The 21,698-nt window shown below is 45.9% G+C and overlaps 1 protein-coding gene across 1 annotated transcript; it reads right to left on the bottom strand.

Moving 5' to 3' along the window:
- Positions 1-566: 566 nt before the first annotated feature.
- LOC147668731 (vomeronasal type-2 receptor 116-like) lies at positions 567-15,606 on the bottom strand. Its single transcript, XM_086948469.1, has 2 exons — positions 15,603-15,606; positions 567-1,468 (listed from the first exon to the last, which is right to left on the bottom strand). The coding sequence occupies exons 1-2, from the start codon at positions 15,604-15,606 to the stop codon at positions 567-569; spliced, it is 906 nt and encodes a 301-aa protein (XP_086804595.1).
- Positions 15,607-21,698: the final 6,092 nt, after the last annotated feature.

The following is a 21,698-nucleotide window of genomic DNA, read 5'->3' as shown; positions in this document are numbered from 1 at the left end:
ATTATTCACACAGAGGGTAGGCCCTAAAAACACATACTATTTTCAACACTTTGACTTAATGGTTATTCTTAAATTTGTTCAATTTCCTCTACTCTCTTAGGTGTTTAACCAATCTTTAATAATCTACAAAACTCTTTAAATCTTTTATATATATATATAAGGAACACATTTAAATGTTCTCATTTTTTTCATACAAAGTCTATTCTTTTGTTGAAATTAGTCTTATATTTTTCAATCGGCTCTGAAAAAAAATGCCTATACAGCATGTTACATAACATGAGAACTTGTAAATTTCACAGCACCCTTAGGGGAATCTTGGCACTGAATATCATGTAATTATTGTTAGCCAACTTATCTTAAGAACCTTAGAATGATGGAAGCCCTGATTAAAGCCAGTTTTCAAATCTATAAACAAGAGGTCACATACCCTTTCATGGAGTTGGTGCATTAGTCCACAGGGCCACCAGACTTAACTGGCATGTTGATCTTTTCTGCTGCAGACATGTCAAGAAGTACGGTTGTACTAACTAAAGATTGTATACATCAATTGTAGATAATTTATTTTTTCATTTCGAAATAGGCTTTTGCATTAAGTATTGTTTTGTATTCATATCCGGCCTCCAAATGATGATGTAACATTTGGGAATGAAGATACAACCCAATAGTCCTGCACTCGATGACAAGATAGCAAAGATCTCCACGGCCACCAAATACTTTTCATTGGTGCTGAGATATGCGGGTATGAAAGAGATCCAGACGGCCAGAAACACAAGCATACTGAAGGTGAGGAACTTGGCCTCATTAAAACTGTGAGGCAAATTACGGGCATAAAATGCAACCACAAAGCTGACAGTGGCCAACAATCCGAGATATCCCAACATCAGATAGAAGAAGAGAACGGAGCCCTCGTCACACTGGATGATGGTGGTGTCTCGTATCTGTATCTTCAATGGTAACGGAGGATCAAGAAGCAGCCAGACTGTGCAAATCAGGACTGGAGCAAAAGAACACAGAAGGACCACCGCACTGGGCATTTTGGTCCCAAGCCACCTTGAAGAACGGCTGGTGGGATCGCGAGCATTGAACGCTATAATCACAGTGATGGTTTTGGCCAGAATGGTGGAAATGCTGATGGAAAAGATAATTCCAAATGAGTTTTGGCGGATCATGCAGGTGGCCCTCATGGGATGGCCAATGAAGGTGAAGGGAGAGAGGAAGCAGAGCATGAGGGCGATGAGAAGCATGTAGCTGAGCTCTCGATTGTTTGCTTTGACAATTGGCGTGTCCTGGTACTTCCTGAAGATACAGAGAACAAGAAGAGTGACTAGAAAGAGGAGGATGGTGAGGCATGAGAGTGTGATTCCCAAAGGCTCTTCAAGGGAGAGAAACTGAAGAATTGTGAGCGCACATCGCGTTCTCTCTTCATTTGGCCAATGGTCTTCCGGACAAGACCAGCAGTCACGGGAATCTAAAGCAAAGAAGGAAGTTGATTACTGATTTCAATGTATATACTTAGAAAGTGTCAAATTGATCTTGTTTAGAATGTGCCACTTTTGTAAGGCAAAGAACCGTCCCTCCTTTGGTTGTCTTATTTGTGGCCCTTTGGGAGGAAAAGACTGAGGAAAAAGAGTTTGGTCCCATTAGCCCTCTCCCTGTGACCTACATTATGGGTGGGGTACAGCCTGGAGACTTACAGGCCTACAGTAGACACTATCAGGGTTATGTAATGTGAAGTGGTGCCCAGCCAGCAGTGATGTCATGTCTTATTACTAACAGGTAATCTTCATTACCCAGATTTGGGTCCTCCCCGTCCCAGTTCTTACTATGTGAGGCAGTCCTGCCTCCACCCAGCCAATCAAAACGCCTGAAATCCAAAGTTAAATGGATACATAAGCCCCTCCCACCCACCGCCATGCCTGTTATCAATAAGACTCAGACACAAACACAGCGGAATGGAGGGAGGGAAGAGGACTAAGATGGTGTGGACCCTAATCGGGGTAATGAAGATTACTGGTAAGTAATAAGATATTACCCCCTCAAGGGACCCCCATCCAAGTACTTACTACATGAGGAACTTCCAAGTAGAAAAAAAACGCAGGACACCAGGAATCCATGCAAAAGTACAAAACTTTAAACAATAAAGTACCAACCAACAGCAGCGTACAAGATGCCAACAGAAACTGGCAGAAGAGGCAAGGAAAAAAGAAGCCGAGAATGTCGCACAAAAGTGTGATGGGTCCACCAAATGGCCGCCCCACAAAAACTCCTGGATAGAGACCCCGCCGCCACAGCTCAGGAAGCAGACACAGGACCCACAGGAGACAAACAGGGCAGGAGAAACCCGAAACTGTAGTGAACATTGGAGGTGAAGCAGAAGAGCACTGCGAACACCCAAGCAGGGTAATAGAAGAAACCCCCTCAGCAGACAAAACAGGAAGCAACACCTCCAGCAGCAAAAGGAACCTCGAAGAAACAGGCAGAAAAACGGAATAAGCTGAAAAACAACCCAAACCAGCAGAAACTGCAAAGAAGGAAACAAAACAAGCACCCGACTCACCCAACCGACGAGCGGATGCGAAGGCCAGCAAAAAACCCCACTGCTGCGGACAACCACAACAAGTCCGCCACCAACAAGGGAACCAAAATGGCAACCGCAGACCCCGCAAAACAGCAGGCAAACCCCCAAGAAGAATTGAGCACTGAAGAGCCTGACAACTAAGCACAAAGCTCAGAAGAAGCCGACTCACCAAAGGGCGACAACCACCAAGAAAGCCCCAAGACCCCGACAAGCCCAAACCCCTGTCAACGCGCAGACAAATCGGAAGGGGGGAAAGCCCAACAACAAACCCAAGCTGGAGAATCTAGCACAGAAACAGGAACCCCAGCACGGATTCCGACCAACAGAATAGCACCAGGAAACAAAAAAGCCCCAACGGGCATCACAGCTTCAAAGAGCAGACAGCCAACGCGACCAACACTCCACAGACCACCACAGAAGAACAACCCAAAGACACCAAAGACAGACGCACAAGATCCAATCCGTCACAAGCAAGCGACGAAGATAGGGCAAAGACAGCTGAAGACCCATAAGCAGAGCTGGAGGCAAGGGAGGCTGGCCAAATCTGACCCTCGCCATCAGCAGCAGGAGCGGAAACCGAAGACAGCAAGGCCAACCCAACAACACTGACACCCCCCCTACAAACCTCCGCAGAACCAGCGGGGGGAAAAAAACAGGATGGAAGGCATACAGAAAACCCAAAGACCAAGGAAACGAAAGAGCAACCCCCGAGGACAGATCACCTCAGAAAAAAACAAGTTGGAAAAAGGAGGCTATTTTGCCTCTTCTAAAGAAATCAAACCTAGATCCTGGTGAGCCAAAAACTATTGACCTATCGCTGTTCTCCCTATCACTGCAAAGGTACTAGAAAAACAACTCTGTAAAGTGTTAACAGACTATCTTGACGTGAACAACCTGCTGGATATTTCACAGCATGTCAAGTCAAGTCAAGTCAGAGAATTTGTATAGCGCACTACATACCCAGAGTGTCTCAAGGCGCTTGAGGGGGGGTGGGGAATTACTTGTCGAAAATCCATGTTTTAAGTTGCTTTCTGAATGCTAGGTGGTTCTGGGTAAGGCGAAGGTAAGTGGGAAGTGAGTTCCAGGTTTTAGCTGCCAGGTAGGAGAAGGATCTACCTCCCATGGTGGTTTTGTTGATGCGAGGTACAGTGGCAAGGGCTTGGTTGGATGATCGTAGCTGGCGGGAGGGGGTGTAGAAGGACAGTCGTGTGTTGAGGCATTCTGGTCCGATTTCGTAGAGTGCTTTGTGTGCGTGGGTTAGGAGCCGGAAAGTGATCCTCTTATTGACGGAAAGCCAATGGAGGTTTTTCAGGTGACCAGAGATATGTTCTTTGCGCGGGATGTCTAATATGAGCCTGGCTGAGGCGTTTTGGATTCGTTGGAGTCTTTTCTGGAGTTTAGCGGTAGTCCCGGCGTAGAGGGTGTTTCCATAGTCCAGTCGGCTCGTGACCAGAGCGTGGGTGACCGTTTTCCTAGTTTTGGTGGGGATCCAACGAAATGTTTTTTTGAGCATGCGAAGAATGTTGAAGCAGGATGAGGAGACGGAATCCAGGATGATGCCCAGGTTCCGTGCGTGGTCTGTCGGGATGGGTGCTTTTCCAAGGGCTTCTGGCCACCAAGAGTCGTCCCATGCGGAGGGGGAGGTACCTAAGATGAGGACTTCTGTTTTATCTGAGTTCAGTTTCAGACGGCTGTGTTTCATCCATTCGGCTACTTCTTTCATTCCTTCGTGTAGGTTAGTTTTGGCGGTGCTAGGGTCATTGGTGAGTGATAGGATCAGTTGAGTGTCATCCGCGTAGGAGATGATGTTGAGGTTGTGTTGGCGTGCGATGACCGCGAGGGGGCTCATGTACACGTTGAAGAGGGTGGGGCTGAGTGAAGATCCTTGTGGTATGCCGCAGATGACTTCAGTGGCCTCTGACTTGAATGGTGGAAGGCGGACTCTCTGGGTTCTTCCGGTGAGGAATGAGGTGATCCATTCTAGTGCTTTTCCTTGGATTCCGATGTTTCTGAGGTGCTGTAGAAGGGTGCTATGGCAGACTGTGTCGAAGGCTGCGGAGAGGTCGAGGAGGATGAGGGCGACTGTGTCTCCATTGTCCAGTAGAGTTCGAATGTCGTCTGTTGCTGCGATGAGGGCGGTCTCAGTGCTGTGTTTTGCTCGGAAGCCGGACTGTGAGGAGTTGAGGGATTTGTTGGCTTCGAGGAAGGCGGCGAGCTGGTTGTTGACAGCTTTTTCGATGACTTTGGCCGGGAATGGAAGGAGCGAGATGGGGCGGTAATTTTTGAGTTCAGTGGGGTCCGCTGTGGGTTTTTTCAGAAGGGCGCTGAGTTCAGCGTGTTTCCAGCTTTCCGGGAAGGTGGTGGAGTTGAAGGAGCAGTTGATGACGTCTCGGAGGTGCGGTGCTATGATGGAGTCTGCTTTGTTGAAGATGTGGTGAGGGCAAGGGTCTGTGGGGGATCCTGAGTGGATGGAGTTCATCAGGCGGATGGTGTCCTCAGTGGAGATTGGGTTCCAGTCATTAAGGATGTTCGAGGGGGGTGAAGGTCCAGCAGATGGTTGGGTGGGTTGGTCTCCGGGTTGGTTGTCGAAGCTGTTGTGGATGTCTGCAATTTTGTTGTGGAAGAATGAAGCTAGGGAGTCGCAGAGGGCTTGAGAGGGGGTGATGTCGTTAGAGTTGGCCGCGGGATTGGTAAATTCCTTGACGATGTTGAAAAGTTCCTTGCTGTTGTGGGCGTTGTTATCTAGTCGGTCCTTGAAGGCGGTTTTCTTGGCCTTTCGGATCAGTTGGTGGTGTATGCGGGTGGTGTTTTTTAAGGCGTCCTTGGTGCTGGTGGTTGGGTCTTTTTTCCAGGCCTTCTCAAGGGAGCGGCAGAGTTTCTTGGATTTCTTAAGATCATCGTTGAACCATGAGGCCTTCTTGCTGCCAAGTTTGCTTTGTCGTTTTTTCAGTGGTGCTAGGATGTCGGCGCTGTTGGATAACCATAGGGTGAGGTTGGTGGCGGCTTGGTCGGGGTTTGAGGAGTGAGTTGGGGGGTTTAGAAGAAGCGATGAGGAGATCTGGTCGATGGTGATTTTGTTCCAGTTTCTTTGCAGAGTTGGTAGGGGGTGGTTGTTGGGTTTGGGCTTGTTGTAGGTGAAGTGAACGCAGCTGTGGTCAGTCCAGAGGAGAGCCGTAGTGTGGCTGAAGGAGACATGATTGCTGGAGGTGAAGATAGGGTCGAGGGTGTGGCCTGCGATGTGGGTGGGGGAAGAGACCAGTTGTTTAAGTCCGAGGTTGGCGAGGTTGTCCAAAAGGGTGGTGGAGTTGCGGTCGTTGTTCTTTTCAAGGTGAAAATTGAGGTCTCCCAGAAGGATGTAATCTTTGGAGGGGAGCGCGTGTGGAGTGATGAAGTCCGTGATGTCCTCACTAAATTGTGCGCGGGGTCCTGGTGGCCTGTAAAGGAGGGTGCCTCTGAGTGTGGTGTTGGGGTCGATGTGGATCTGGAAGTGAAGGTGTTCAGAGTTGGCGAGATTGACGACTGAGCTGGTTGAGATGTGGATGGATTTCTTATGGACGATAGCGATTCCTCCTCCTGTGTGGCCGGTACGGTCCTTGCGTATGATCTTATAATCTTCTGGGATGGCAATGGTGATGTCTGGGGCGGAGGAGGCGTTCATCCATGTTTCTGTTAGGAAGGCGACGTCCGGAGAGATGGTGTCTAGTAGATTCCATAGGTCAATGGCGTGCCTGTGGACCGATCGGGTGTTGAGCAAGATGCATTGTAGGTGGTTGGGGTCGGGAATCTGTGGTGTGGTCGTAGCGGAGTTGTTGACGGTGCCGATGAATTTGCAGGAGTAGCATGAGAAAGGTCCATGGGTGTGTCCAGGAGCGGCTTGGACGCAGTTGGGGGAGCGGCCGGGGTTAAGGGCTAGGAGGGTGGTGGCATCGTAGGTAATGCGGGAGGGCTGGGCAATGCGGGGGCCAGGGGGTCTGGCGCTGGGCGCGGTCCAGGCGCGGACGGGCGTAGACGGGCTTACCTTTGTCGCACCTTCGGCGTGGCCGTAGCGCGTGGACGCTGCACGTGGGGACATTGGCCATAAATGGATGGTGGAGGGGGCGGAGCGTGGGAGGGTCAGCTGGGAGGCGGGATCGTGGAGGCGGGTCAGGGGATATCACAACACCAAAATGGAGGGCAGAAACGAAAGTGAAAACTGAGAGGGCACAGCACAATGCACGCCAGCAAGCAGTCTAAGGCTCCTAGGTACAGCAGACTAATTCTCCACTAAAAGCGCTATTCACCAAGCAAAGCACAAAGCGCGATGTAAATGATTGATATAAAAGTATCCTAAGCAGCTACAATACTCGCTGTTGTAATCACAGCGCTACAAGCACAAAGCGCGGTAAAATGAGTGACACAAAGTATCCAATGCAGCTACAATACTCGCTGTTGTAATCACAGCGCTACAAGCACAAAGCGCGGTAAAATGAGTGACACAAAGTATCCAATGCAGCTACAATACTCGCTGTTGTAATCACAGCGCTACAAGCACAAAGCGCGGTAAAATGAGTGACACAAAGTATCCAATGCAGCTACAATACTCGCTGTTGTAATCACAGCGCTACAAGCACAAAGCGCGGTAAAATGAATGATACAAAAGTATCCAAAACGCTACACCAGCAATATCTTCAAAGCGCGGTTTATCTGTTTGGCGCTACAATACCAGGCGCAGTCTGTAGGTCTGTAGGTGCAAGGGGCTTCAGCTGCGTTGTAGGTGCTGCAAATCTATTGAGCAAGGGAGCGTGGGGGAGCGACCGTTTAGGATGGAATCCAGGCGGTCGCGGTTTCCGTCCACGTCACTCTACCGAGTCGGCACTAATTCTTGCAGCTGAAGAGATTTGCCTCATCTGGTGATATATTAGGGATGGTGCTAGTCAGCCGATTAGCACATGTAGTTCCGTGATGCTGTCTGTTTCTTCTTTAAAAGAAAATAGCTGTGCAAGCCTGAGGGATTAATCTCTTTCCGTCGGATCCTTGGTGAGGAATGCCTCACCAAGGATCCGACGGTGAGAGACGTAAGCTGCCTTTGCTCCTAAATCAATGCGGCACACCTGATTGGAATAATCCCCCAGGCTTGCTCAGCTATTTTCTTTTAAAGAAGAGACAAGACAGCATTAATGAACTACATGTGCTGATCAGCTGACTAGCACCATCCCTAATATAGGACCAGACGAGTCATACATCTCAGACGATACATACACCTCAGAAGGCTGTCCCATGTCTAACCAGTCCTGATGAAGACCCGCCCTTGATGCGCACAAATCAGCGCATCGCTCCCCAGCGTTGAAACGTCGACGCACAATGTTTGAGATCTAACTGTACAAAGTCCATTAGGAACAAAAACTAATTGATTTGCCTACTTGACTATTGTGTTCACAGTTACAATGTTTAATAATTGACCCATCATGTATTTATGTATGTATGTTTTAATCTGCACCAGTCTTTCACAAACCTCCTTGTTTTGTCTCGTATATGTTCATTTGTCGTTTGGACAGCACAACTAATGTTTGAAAAGAATTTGAAATAGTAAGGAAGTATATGACTAAAAAATGTACTTTCTCTACTAGTGTGATCAGTTTTTGTCTTTGTTTAAGTGCTACCACATGTGTACCACGACAGGGACATATTAATGCAGTAATAGAATTTGAGTACTGTATCAATAGGTTTTCCCTTCCGACAGAACCATTATTGCTTGGAAGGTAATCAAGCATTGAAAATGCAATAGGCCTCACATTTGTTTGAGTTGGAGCATCTCCCTGGATGGCACGGAGTGTTTTCTCAGTGGCCTGCAGTGTCCCCGATACTGACAGTAAACATGTAAATGTTCCCAGGTCTCCACAGAAGAGATAAAAAAATTGCTCAAGAATGTTTGAAATTGGATGTACGTGTAGAAAATGACAGAGAGTATTTTTTTTAATAGTTTAATGTAGCGCAAGCTCGCCCCCAAGGTATTGGCACGCTTTACATGAGCACCAGTTACATTGCACAAGGCCACACAGAATCACAGGATGTTGAACCAACGCTGAGACTCGAGCATGATCCCCCAGTTTCAAAGCCAGCATCTCTGGCTGTTATGCCACATTTCATTTGTATCAGTGGTCTTACCAAATGCAAAGGAAGGGAGAACATGTCTGTGGTTGTTTCACATTTTTGAGCGACATTTTAGACCAAGTGCAAAACTATCTGAAGCCTTCAGCAGAATTTTATATTTTATATTTTGTACCCTCCTCGGAACAAATTGGTAATATTTGATGCTTTTGGTGTCAATTTGGCACTGTCTGGTGCTCTCACCCCAGGCACTTGCCTAGTATTATTGACTTGCTCTATCATCAGCCCTTTCTTTACTTTTAGACTCTGGCCATGGGTGTACGTACCAATGGTGCAGCATGTGCAGTGGAATCAGGGCCTAGGAATGGGAGGGGCACACTAACTATAGCCATCTTTCACTACCCAACCAGGAGGCCATGTTCACCTCCTTAAAGGAGGGCACGCAAGGCTCGTGCTACGCCACTGACTCCAGCTTAACTGAAAACTCACCTTTGAGGGGCCTCCGGAGTACTATAGAGTTGGGGAAAGCCATTCACAGGTTCCACAGCACAGAACCTTCATTTTCTATTTTTTAAATACATTTTAGGTATTCAGTTCACGCCCATGCTGCGCACTTTTTATTTTATGTTTGGTTTCCTATGAATTCTATTTCTTGCTAGTCACATTGGTAATAGTTTTTATTGAAGAATCCATAAAGAGCATGTTATAAATTGGTTCTTAAAGTCTAATGAAGAATAGAATGAGCCCCCAGAACAACAACAAAATGCCAAAAATAATAGTGATACATTCAGGGAAATAAGTGGGACTGGAGTGTTGCAAACTATCACCAGTCATATGGGAGAGAGACGGACACATATAAGAAGGGAAGGAAAGTGTGGGTCGGAGGGGAGAATCCATGTAAGATGTCATATCTAATAAGCTTTGGCAAAGCCAATAGGTCTGACATTTGGTGCAGAACTATTGGCTGTGCCAGAGTCTGTTTCTTTTGCTGTAGTTTATTATGACTTTTTTGTACCAAAATGGCTAATGGAAGCTGAGAGAAGAAATACACAAGAAGTAATCAATGAAATACTACAGGGTGTAAATACAGCGGGTGGACAGCGGTGTATGAGAGACAAAGAAATACTACAGGGTGTAAATACAGCGGGTGGACAGCGGTGTATGAGAGACAATGAAATACTAAAGGGTATAAATACAATAGGTAGACAGCGGTGTATGAGAGACAATGAAATACTACAGGGTGTAAATACAGCGGGTGGACAGCGGTGTATGAGAGACAAAGAAATACTACAGGGTGTAAATACAGCGGGTGGACAGCGGAGTATGAGAGACAAAGAAATACTACAGGGTGTAAATACAGCGGGTGGACAGCGGTGTATGAGAGACAAAGAAATACTACAGGGTGTAAATATAGTAGGTGGACAGCGGAGTATGAGAGACAAAGAAATACTACAGGGTGTAAATATAGTAGGTGGACAGCGGTGTATGAGAGACAAAGAAATACTACAGGGTGTAAATATAGTAGGTGGACAGCGGTGTATGAGAGACAAAGAAATACTACAGGGTGTAAATACAGCGGGTGGACAGCGGAGTATGAGAGACAAAGAAATACTACAGGGTGTAAATATAGTAGGTGGACAGCGGTGTATGAGAGACAATGAAATACTACAGGGTGTAAATACAGCGGGTGGACAGCGGTGTATGAGAGACAAAGAAATACTACAGGGTGTAAATATAGTAGGTGGACAGCGGTGTATGAGAGACAAAGAAATACTACAGGGTGTAAATACAGCGGGTGGACAGCGGTGTATGAGAGACAAAGAAATACTACAGGGTGTAAATACAGCGGGTGGACAGCGGTGTATGAGAGACAAAGAAATACTACAGGGTGTAAATACAGCGGGTGGACAGCGGTGTATGAGAGACAAAGAAATACTACAGGGTGTAAATACAGCAGGTGGACAGCGGAGTATGAGAGACAAAGAAATACTACAGGGTGTAAATATAGTAGGTGGACAGCGGAGTATGAGAGACAAAGAAATACTACAGGGTGTAAATACAGCGGGTGGACAGTGGTATATGGGAGACAAAGAAATACTACAGGGTGTAAATATAGTAGGTGGACAGCGGAGTATGAGAGACAAAGAAATACTACAGGGTGTAAATACAGCGGGTGGACAGTGGTATATGGGAGACAAAGAAATACTACAGGGTGTAAATATAGTAGGTGGACAGCGGAGTATGAGAGACAAAGAAATACTACAGGGTGTAAATACAGCGGGTGGACAGTGGTATATGGGAGACAATGAAATACTACAGGGTGTAAATATAGTAGGTGGACAGTGGTGTATGAGAGACAAAGAAATACTACAGGGTGTAAATACAGCGGGTGGACAGTGGTGTATGAGAGACAAAGAAATACTACAGGGTGTAAATATAGTAGGTGGACAGCGGAGTATGAGAGACAAAGAAATACTACAGGGTGTAAATACAGCGGGTGGACAGTGGTATATGGGAGACAATGAAATACTACAGGGTGTAAATATAGTAGGTGGACAGCGGTGTATGAGAGACAAAGAAATACTACAGGGTGTAAATACAGCGAGTGGACTGTTGTGTATAAGCGACAATGAAATACTACAGTGTAAAAATACAGTAGGTGGACAGTGGTATATGGGAGACAAAGAAATACTACAGGGTGTAAATATAGTAGGTGGACAGCGGAGTATGGGAGACAATGAAATACTAAAGGGTATAAATACAATAGGTAGACAGCGGTGTATGAGAGACAATGAAATACTACAGGGTGTAAATACAGTAGGTGGACAGTGGTATATGGGAGACAATGAAATACTACGGGTGTAGATGAAGTAGATGGACAGTGTTGTACGAGAGACAATGAAATACGAGAGGGTGTAAATACAGTAGATGGACAGTGGTGTATGTGAGACAATGAAATACTACAGGGTGTAAATACAGCGAGTGGACTGTTGTGTATGAGCGACAATGAAATACTACAGTGTAAAAATACAGTAGGTGGACAGTGGTGTATGAGAGACAATGAAATACAAGAGGGTGTAAATACACTAGGTGGACAGGGGTGAGTAAGAAACTGAAATGAAGGGTGTAAATACACTAGGTGGACAGTGCTGTATGAGGGACAATGAAATACTGCAGGGTGTAAATACAGTAGGTGGACAGTAGTGTATGAGAGACAATGTAATATGAAAGGTTGTAAATTAAGTAGAATGTACAGTGGTGTATGAGAGACAATTAAATAAAAACGGGTGTAAATAAAGTGGGTGGACAGTGGTATATGAGAGACATTCAAATACAGGGTGTAAGTACTGTAACTGGATAGTGGAATATGAGAGACAATGAAATATGAGAGGGTGTAAATACAGTAAGTGGATAGTGTTGTATGAGAGACAATGAAATACAAGGTGTAAATACTGTAGGTGGATAGTGGTATATGAGAGACAATGAAATACTATAGGGTGTAAATACAGTAGGTGGACAGCGATGTATGAGAGAGAAAGAAATATATAGAGTAAATACTGTAGCTGGACTGTGGTTAATACGAGACAATGTAATACTAAAGGGTGTAAATACAGTGGGTGGACAGTGGTGTTTGAGAGACAATGAAATACCAAAGGGTGTAAATACGGTATGTGGATAGTGGTATATGAGAGACAATGAAATACGAGAGGGTGTAAATACAGTGGGTGGACAGTGGTATTTGAGAGACAATAAAATACCAAAGGGTGTAAATACGGTATGTGGATAGTGGTATATGAGAAACAATGAAATACGAGAGGGTGTAAATACAGTGGGTAGACAGTGGTATTTGAGAGACATTAAAGTACTACAGGGTGTAAATACAGCGGTGGATAGTTGTGTATGAGAGACACTGAAATACTACAGTGTATAAATACATTAGGTAGACAGTGGTGTATGAGAGACAATGAAATACGAGAGTGTTTAAATACAGTAGGTGGACGGGGGGTGAATAAGTGAATGAAATGAACGGTGCAAATACAGTGGGTAGACAGTGGTATATCAGAGACAATGAAATACTAAACCATGTAAATACAGTGGGTGGACAGGGGTGAATGAAAGGCATTGAAATTCTAATGGGTGTAAATACAGAGGGTGGACAGTGGTATATGAGAGGCATTGAAATACTAATGGGTGTAAATACAGTAGGTGGACAGTGGTGTTTGAGAGACAATGAAATACAAAAGGGTGTACATACCTTGGGTGGACCGTGGTACATGAGAGACAATTAAATAGTAAAGGATGTAAATACAGTGGGTGGACAGTGGTGTATGAGGGACAATAAAAATACTACAGGGTGTAAATATAGTAGGTGGGCAGTGGTATATGAGAGACATTGAAATACAGGGTGTAAATACTGTAGGTGGATAGTGGTATATGAGAGACAATGAAATACTACAGGGTGTAAATACAGCGGGTGGACGGTTGTGTATGAGAGACAATTAAATACTACTTGTTGTAAATACAGTAGGTTGACAGTGGTGTATGAGAGTCAATGAAATACAAGAGGGTGTAAATACAGTAGGTGGACAGAGGTGAATAGGAAAATGAAATGAAGGGTGTAAATACAGTGGGTGGACAGTGGGGTATGAGAGACAATGAAATACTACAGGTTGTAAATACAGTGGGTGGACAGTTGTGTATGGGAGACAATGAAATACTACAGCGTTTAAATACAGTGGGTGGACAGCGGTGTATGAGAGACAACGAAATACATAGTGTAAATGCTGTAGATGGACAGTGGTTAATAAGAGACAATGAAATACTAAAGGGTGTAAATACTGTAGGTGGATAGTGGTATATGAGAGACAATGAAATACGAGAGGGTGTAAATACAGTAGGTGGACAGTGATGTATGAGAGAAAATGAAACACCACATGGGTGTAAATACAGTAGGTGGACAGTGGTGTATGAGAGTCAATGAAATACTAAAGGGTGTAAATACAGTAGGTGGACAGTGATGTATGAGAGAAAATGAAACACCACATGGGTGTAAATATAGTAGGTAAACAGTGGTGTATGAGAGACATTGAAATTCTATAGGGTGCAAATACAGCGGGTGGACAGTTGTGTATGAAAGACCATGAAATACAGTGTGTAAATACTGTTGGTACACAGTGGTGAATAAGAGACAATGAAATACTAAAGCGTGTACATACAGTGGGTGGACAATGGTATATGAGAGACATTGAAATAATAAAGTGTGTGAATACAATGGGTGGTCAGTTTTGTATGAGAGACAATGAAATACTATAGGGTACAAATACAGCGGGTGGACAGTTTTGTATGAGAGACAAGGAAATACTATAGGGTGCAAATACAGTGGGTGGGCAGTTGTGTATGAGAGACAATGAAATACTATAGGGTGCAAATACAGCGGGTGGACAGTTGTGTATGAAAGACCATGAAATACAGTGTGTAAATACTGTCGGTGGACAGTGGTGAATAAGAGACAATGAAATACCAAAGGGTGTACATACAGTGGGTGGACAGTGGTATATGAGAAACATTGAAATGCTATAGGGTGCAAATACAGTGGGTGGAGAGTGGTGTATGAGAGACAATGAAATACTATAGGGTGCAAATTCAGTGGGTGGACAGTTGTGTTTGAGAGACAATGAAATACTACAGGATGTAAATACAGTGGGTGAATAGCGGTGTATGTGAGACAATGAAATACAGGGTGTAAGTACTGTAGCTGGACAGCGGTGTATGAGAGACAATGAAATACTACAGGGTGTAAATACTGTAGGTGAACAGTGGTGTATGAGAGACAATGAAATACAGGGTGTAAATACAGTTGGTGAACAGTGGTGAGTAAGAGACAAACAAATACAGGGGTTAAATACAGTAGGTGGACAGTGGTGTATGAGACAATGACATACAACAGGGTGTATAAATTGTAGGTGAACAATGGTGTATAAGAGACAAGGAATACAAAAGGGTGTAAATACAGTTGGTGGACAGTGGTGTATGAGAGACAATTAAATACGAAAGGGTGTAAATATAGTGGGTGGACAGTGATGAATAACAGAATGAAATACAGGGTGTAAATACAGTAGGTGGACAGTGGTGAATAAGAGAAACTGAAATACTAAAGGGTGGAAATAAAGTAGGTGGACAGTGGTGTAAGAGAGACAATGAAATACAGGGTGTAAATACTGTAGGTGGACAGTGGTGAATAAGAGACAATAAAGCACTAATGGGTGTAAATACGGTAGGTGGACAGTGGTGTATGAGAGACATGAAATACTACAGGGTGTAAATACAATTAGTGAACAGTGGTGAATAAGAGACAATGAAATACTACAGGGTGTAAATAAGGTTGCACAACATAGACCATGAATTAATACAGGGCAGGGGGTAAAGTGGTAAACACAGTGGGCTCTGAAGTCTTGACCCTCAGCTGTCCTGCAGAGAACTGTACACCAGTGCACCATAGTCAATTAGAGACCCCGCATCACGGATATAGGTCAAGCTATTTTTCTTCTCTAATATTTCTTTCCATACTTTCCTAAATAGATAACCATTCCAGGATGATTGATTTGCATTTGACCTGTAGAAGGGTACAGGGGACATATGGGTGTCCTTGTGTACTGTGAGAAGGGCTGTGATGGGAGTGGGTGGACTGTTAGAGACAAACAAGGAAGCTGTTCATATCTTGTTCTCTCTTTTCCATAGTGCCTGCAACATGCAATAATGTAGAAAAAACTATCACTAGGTAAAGAGGGGAGCGTGTCAGGGCCACTAGTGAGATTCTTTAGAGCTTCCCCATTTCAACACCAGCAATGTTCCACGATTGTTTTCCTGATAAATAAAATAACATGACATAATGTTGGCCCTGCCGTAATGTTGGTACATATCGGCCCAATGTGCTCACCCATGGTATAATGATGCCCAAACCAGGTAAAATGCAGGCCATGACATAATAGTGGTGTGAGGGGTTGTCACGCCTGACCAGGCGAACACCAAGGTCAGAACATAATTGGTGGCCCCGTAGCTTACCTGACAAGACGACAACACGGGGTTGACATAGAGCGCCAGTAACGCCCCCATGTCCTTTGTTTGTTCAGCGTCCGGGTCGATCCCACGGCCAAGAGGAAGTGGGCGGGATTCGCCCCGGCGCGAAGATTCTGGAAGAGAGGAGGAACGCCGAGAGGAGCAGGACTGCGCGGAAGGCGAAGGAAGAGAAGAGGCGAACGAGAAGAAGACAAGACGTGGTGCGAGGACTGGTGGTCCCCACAGGAGGTGCTGAAGAGCGGTCGCAACTCATGAGGAGAGTTGCGGCGGAGAGTGGGGAGGGCTTGCGAGGTGAGGGGGATGGGGGGGTAGAGAGAGGTGTGGGAAGGTACAAGATGGTGGCGGGTGGTTCCTGAGTTAAGAAAAGGGCCCGTAATCGTTTCTTTTTGGTATCAGGCTTTATCCTTGTTTCCCCCCCCTGTAACCTCTAGATGCTCAATTATTATTTGATGTTGCCATTGGTCGTTCCTGACATCTGTGACTCACTGGAGGTAACAGTTATAAAAGGGGTTTAACCTGACTAAGACTGTGCTAAAAACCATTGGGATTGCTTATTGCATTGTTCTATGTCTATACGACCTTATCATCTCAACAAACAACCTTATCCCTCACAAAACCTGATCCCCTTCACTCCCCTTCCTTTTGAAATCACCTATTGGTTGTGATGACGGTAACCTACACATAGGATAGGGAACCTTAGGAAGAACTGACGGCTCCTTGTTCTTCTTTTCTCTTCTGAGCCTCCCGGGGAAGGACCATACAGCCTGCGAAGCCCGCCCCTTTGGAACGCCGAGGAGACTTGAAAAACATCTCAAAGAAGAAACACAGGAACCAGACAGTGAACCCCGAGACTATATTGAAATGGTTAAATAAAAACAGTACAACTGGCACACTATATACAGCCTCCTCATCTGTTTATCCGGCCCGCTCTCCCACAAGTGGTGTCAGAAGTGGGATTCGCCGGAGACATGGAGGCTGTACTAACAAAAATGTCTGAGAACCAGGAGAGTCTGGGGAAGGCAATGGAAAAATTCCTCGCAGTCGTAGAAGAAGACAAAGGGAAGTTACAGCAAGTCATCACTGCCCAAGGACAGTCCCATGATACTGCCATGGGGAAACTAGTCGATGCCATGGGACAACAGAGAGGCCCCAGTACTTTACCGTCTGTGATCCTACAGAAATATGTGGAGGGGGAAGACCCTGAGTTTTTCTTTAACAATTTTGAAAGAATGGCCAGGGCTGCTGCTTGGCCAGCTGACAAATGGGGCCAATATCTTGGACCATTATTATCAGGAGAATTTCAGGCATCATACCAGGCTGCCAACATTCTTGGGGTCCCTCCCTATGCCGAAATGAAACAGTGCATCATGGAACGCTTAGGGATAGACGATGAAACTAATCGAATACGACTCAGACAGATTAAAGAGGGTCCCCAACCTATATTTTCGTGTGTAGGACATGGCGGATCGGTGGCTGAAACCCATCACCGCCACAAAGGAGGACATAATGGACATAATGGCCAAAGTATATTTAGAGCAATACTTATCCTCCCTTCATCCACCCATACAAAAGTGGGTTAGACAACATGCCCATCTTACCCTAGAGACAGCAGTGGAGATAGCGAGCGCCTACAACCGAGCACAAGAAATACAGAAGGGCCGTGAGGAAAACCCCGGGAAAACAAATGCACACGTAGGACAGCGCCCTTCTCGACCGTTGCTGGTAAAGAAACCCAATCCCATAACAGTCATACCTGGAACTCCGGTTTTCCGAACGCCAGGACCTCCTGTAATGAGAGCACCAATCTCTGGTCCTCTCCCTGGTCCACAATTTTATAGCTGTGGTGGTATGGGACACATTGCCCGTTTCGGTCCCCAGAAAGAGGAACCAATGGAGATAGGCCTTACACGGAACTATTGTTGTCTTACCCAACCAACACGCCAGTCTGCTTATCGCCGTGACGTGACAATAAAGGGTCGCCCCATGACTGCCCTTGCTGACACAGGTTGTAGACAAAGTGTGGTGAGACCACAGGATTTGGGATCAGAATTAGGCGATATTGAGGGCACTGTTAATATAAAATGTGTCCACGGAGATACGAAGAGAAATCCTACCACGCATGTACAAATACAACATGCCACTGATCCTGTGTCTGAGTTGAGAGTTGGTCTTATACCTAGGTTACCGGAACAGGCCATATTAGGTAGTGACTACTCACAGTTGCCGACGCTTCTTAGGGAAACCACACAGGAGGGGGACTGGTGGGGTAACGTTCCTTTTGCTAAAGAGGAGACCCCCTTCCAAGCCCAGGAAATCCAAAACTCAAAGAAGGAAAGAAAAGGGACTATATGCAGGTGACTACCCTGCAGTGCCTGTTGAAAATCCCTGGGAGAGTGACAGACATTTTCATACTGCCCAGAGTGAGGATCCGGTTTTACAGGAAGCCTGGAATCAAGCCATAAGTCACGAGGATCCATCACACGAATGTCCCTATTTTTTTTATCAAAAACGAGTTGTTGTACCAAAAGTATGAACCCAATAGTCCCCCGCAACTGTTGGTCCCTGCCCCGTTTCAGGACAAAGTGTTGTATTTGGCCCATAGTCATTTGCTAGGGGGTCGTTTTGGAGAAGAAAAGACAGAACAACTGATACTAAAACAATTCTATTGGCCTGGTATACATAAGCGGATAAGGACATACTGCCGGGAGTGCCCTGTATGCCAGAAAAACAGTAGGTATAGACCCCCTAGAGTCCCTCTACACCCACTCCCCATCATTGAGGAACCTTTCTACTGGATTGGGATGGATATCATAGGCCCCCTTTTACCCTCACAAAGTGGATGTCGATACATGTTGGTATTGGTGGATTATGCCACGCGTTTCTCGGAAGCAATTGCTTTACGCCATCCCGATGCAGCTAGTATAGCTAAGGCAATGATAGAAGTGTTTGCCAGGGTGGCATTTCCAAAAGAAACTCTCACCGACCAAGGGATCCCATTCGTGTCTAAACTAATGAAGCAGGTATGCTCTCAATTAGGTATTAAACAAATATGAACGGCGGCGTACCATCCCCAGACTGATGGTTTGGTCGAACGTACAATGCTACCCTGAAGTCTACCCTGAAAAAACTTCTGGCCCTCGAAACTAAACGATGGGAAGATATGTTGCCCTTAGCTTTATATGCCATCAGATGTCAGACCCAGAAAAGTACCGGGTATTCCCCTTTTGAATTGCTTTATGGGCATCAACCACGTTCCCTGTTAGACATGCTTCGAGAAACCTGGGAAACTGAACCTCATAGTACAACCCCATTGACAGAGTATGTTAGCAACTTAAAAACCCATCTAGGTCAAATACAAACCATTGTCAAGAATAACTTAGAAAAAGCACAGGAGTCACAAAAAGCACAATATGACAAAACACCAAAGATAGGTCCTTTTCAGTAGGCGATGCGGTGCTTTTGATGATGGCCTCCTCTGACCACAAGTTACTGGGACAATGGCAGGGTCCCTACATAGTATTGGAAAAGGTGACCCCTGTCACATATAGAATAGAGCTTGACAAACAAAGGGGTACCTCACAAATATACCACATTAACCTATTGAAGAAATGGGAGGGACCGCTTCCCTCTTTTGTGGGAAACATTGAAAACCTACTACCTATGTACTGTCAGTGTATTGACAGCGATGTGTCCACCCTGATGAAAGATGATCTAGTTGACAGACTGAGGCCTTTGCAAGATGTGTTTTCCTCGACTCCGGGGAAAACCACGTTGGTCGAGCACGCCATTAAGACCATCCCAGGAAGACGGGTATGTCTCCGACCTTATCGCATACCGGAGGCTCGCAGAGCCACCATTAGAGAGGAAGTCCAAAAGATGCTTCAAATGGGAATTATAGAACGTTTAGTGAGTGAATGGAATTCACCCATTGTACTCGTACCAAAGCCGGATGGCTCGGTGTATTTCTGCATTGACTTCCGAGAGGTCAACAAGGTATCTGAGTTCGACACCTATCCCCTTCCTAGGGTGGATGAAATGATAGAGAGAATAGGGAGAGCTAAGTACATCAGTACCCTTGACTTATGTAAAAGGTACTGGCAGATCCCCTTGAGAAAACAGGACAGGGAAAAAACTGTGTTTTCTACCCCTGACGGGTTGTTTCAGTTCACAATATTACCCTTCGGGTTACATGGAGCACCCGCCACGTTTCAAAGGGCCATGAGCATCATCCTGCGACCCTATGAGACATATGCTGGAGCATATATAGATGATATAGTCATCTATAATGAATCCTGGGGCCAGCATCTGAACCATCTGTCTAATGTGATTCAAGCCTTGGGTAACCCAGCCAAGAGCCATTTAGCTGCCCAAAACGTGAAGTATCTTGGGTACTTGTTGGGGGAAGGAGTAATTCGACCCCAAAGCAACAAGCTGACTGCCATATCCCAGATTCCCTTTCCCCGAACAGCCAAAGCTCTTCGAGCCTTCCTGGGATTGCTGGGTTATTATCGCAGGTTTATACCCCAATTTTTCACATATTGCAGCCCCTCTCACCGATCTCCTCCAAAAAAGTGTAAGAACTGAGGATAGATTGAGGAACCCTAGCTCGGAAGTTGTGCAAGCATTTGAAATGCTGAAGGCGTCATTGACCTTGGACACGGTCTTAGCTAGTCAAGACTACTCCTTGCCTTTCATCCTGCAGACGGACGCTTCGGATCAGGGGTTGGGAGCGGTGCTGTCACAGAAAAATCACCAAGGCGAGGAAAAACCTATCCTGTATATCAGCAGGAAATTATTTCCCCGAGAACGGAACTACGCCGTAATAGAAAAAGAAGCTATGGTGATAAAATGGGCCATTGACTCACTGAAATATTACTTGGAAGGAAGGGAATTCACCCTCTATACTGACCACGCGCCATTAGAATGGTTGGTGCCCAACAAAGGGAACAATGAACGAGTGTTGCGTTGGTTTTTGTCGCTACAACCCTATAGATTCCACACCAAACACCGCCAAGGAACAGAACAGGCAAATGCTGACTTCCTTTCTAGATACCCCTGTGAAACCCCCCCTACGGGAAGGACAGCAAGGGAAAGGGGATGTGAGGGGTTGTCACGCCTGACCGGGCGAACACCAAGGTCAGAACATAATTGGCGGCCCGGTAGCTTACCCGACAAGACGACAACACTGTGTCGACATAGGGCGCCAGTAACGCCCCCATCTCCTTTGTTTGTTCAGCGTCTGGGTCGATCCCAGGGCCAAGAGGAAGTGGGCAGCATTCACCCCGGAAGAGCACCGGTGCCGGAAGTGAAAGTCGGGCAGGAAGCAGACAGCGGGCCCGAAGATTCCGGAAGAGAGGACGAACGCAGAGAGGAGCAGGACCGCGCGGAAGGCAAAGAAGGAGATGTGGCGAACGGAAGCGAACCAGAAGAAGACGAGACATGGTGCAAGGACTGGTGGTCCCCACAGGAGGTGGCTGAAGAGCAGCCGCAACTCAAGAGGAGAGTTGCGGCAGAGCCGGTAAGTGGGGAGTGCTTGCGAGGTGAGGGGGGTGGGGGTAGAGAGAGGTGTGAGAAGGTACAGGAGGGTGGCGGGTGGTTCCTGAGTTAAGGAAAGGGCCCGTAATCGTTTCTTTTTGGTATCAGGCTTTATCCTTGTTTCCCCCCCTGTAACCTTTAGATGCTCGATTATTATTTGATGTTGCCATTGGTCATTCCTGACATCTGTGACTCACTATAAAAGTGGTTTAACCTGACTAAGACTGTGCTAAAAACCCTTGGTATTGCTTATTGCATTGTTCTATGTCTATACAACCTTATCAGATCAACCAACAACCTTATCCCTCACAAAACCTGATCCCCTTCACTCACTTTCCTTTTGAAATCACCTATTGGGTGTGGTGACGGTAACCTACACAGAGGATAGGGAACCTTAGGAAGAACTGACGGCTCCTTGTTC

The sequence above is a fragment of the Lissotriton vulgaris genome, unplaced genomic scaffold, assembly GCF_964263255.1.
Source record: "Lissotriton vulgaris unplaced genomic scaffold, aLisVul1.2 SCAFFOLD_889, whole genome shotgun sequence".
NCBI classification, from domain to species: domain Eukaryota; kingdom Metazoa; phylum Chordata; class Amphibia; order Caudata; family Salamandridae; genus Lissotriton; species Lissotriton vulgaris.
This window is presented reverse-complemented; position numbering and strand designations above follow the sequence as displayed.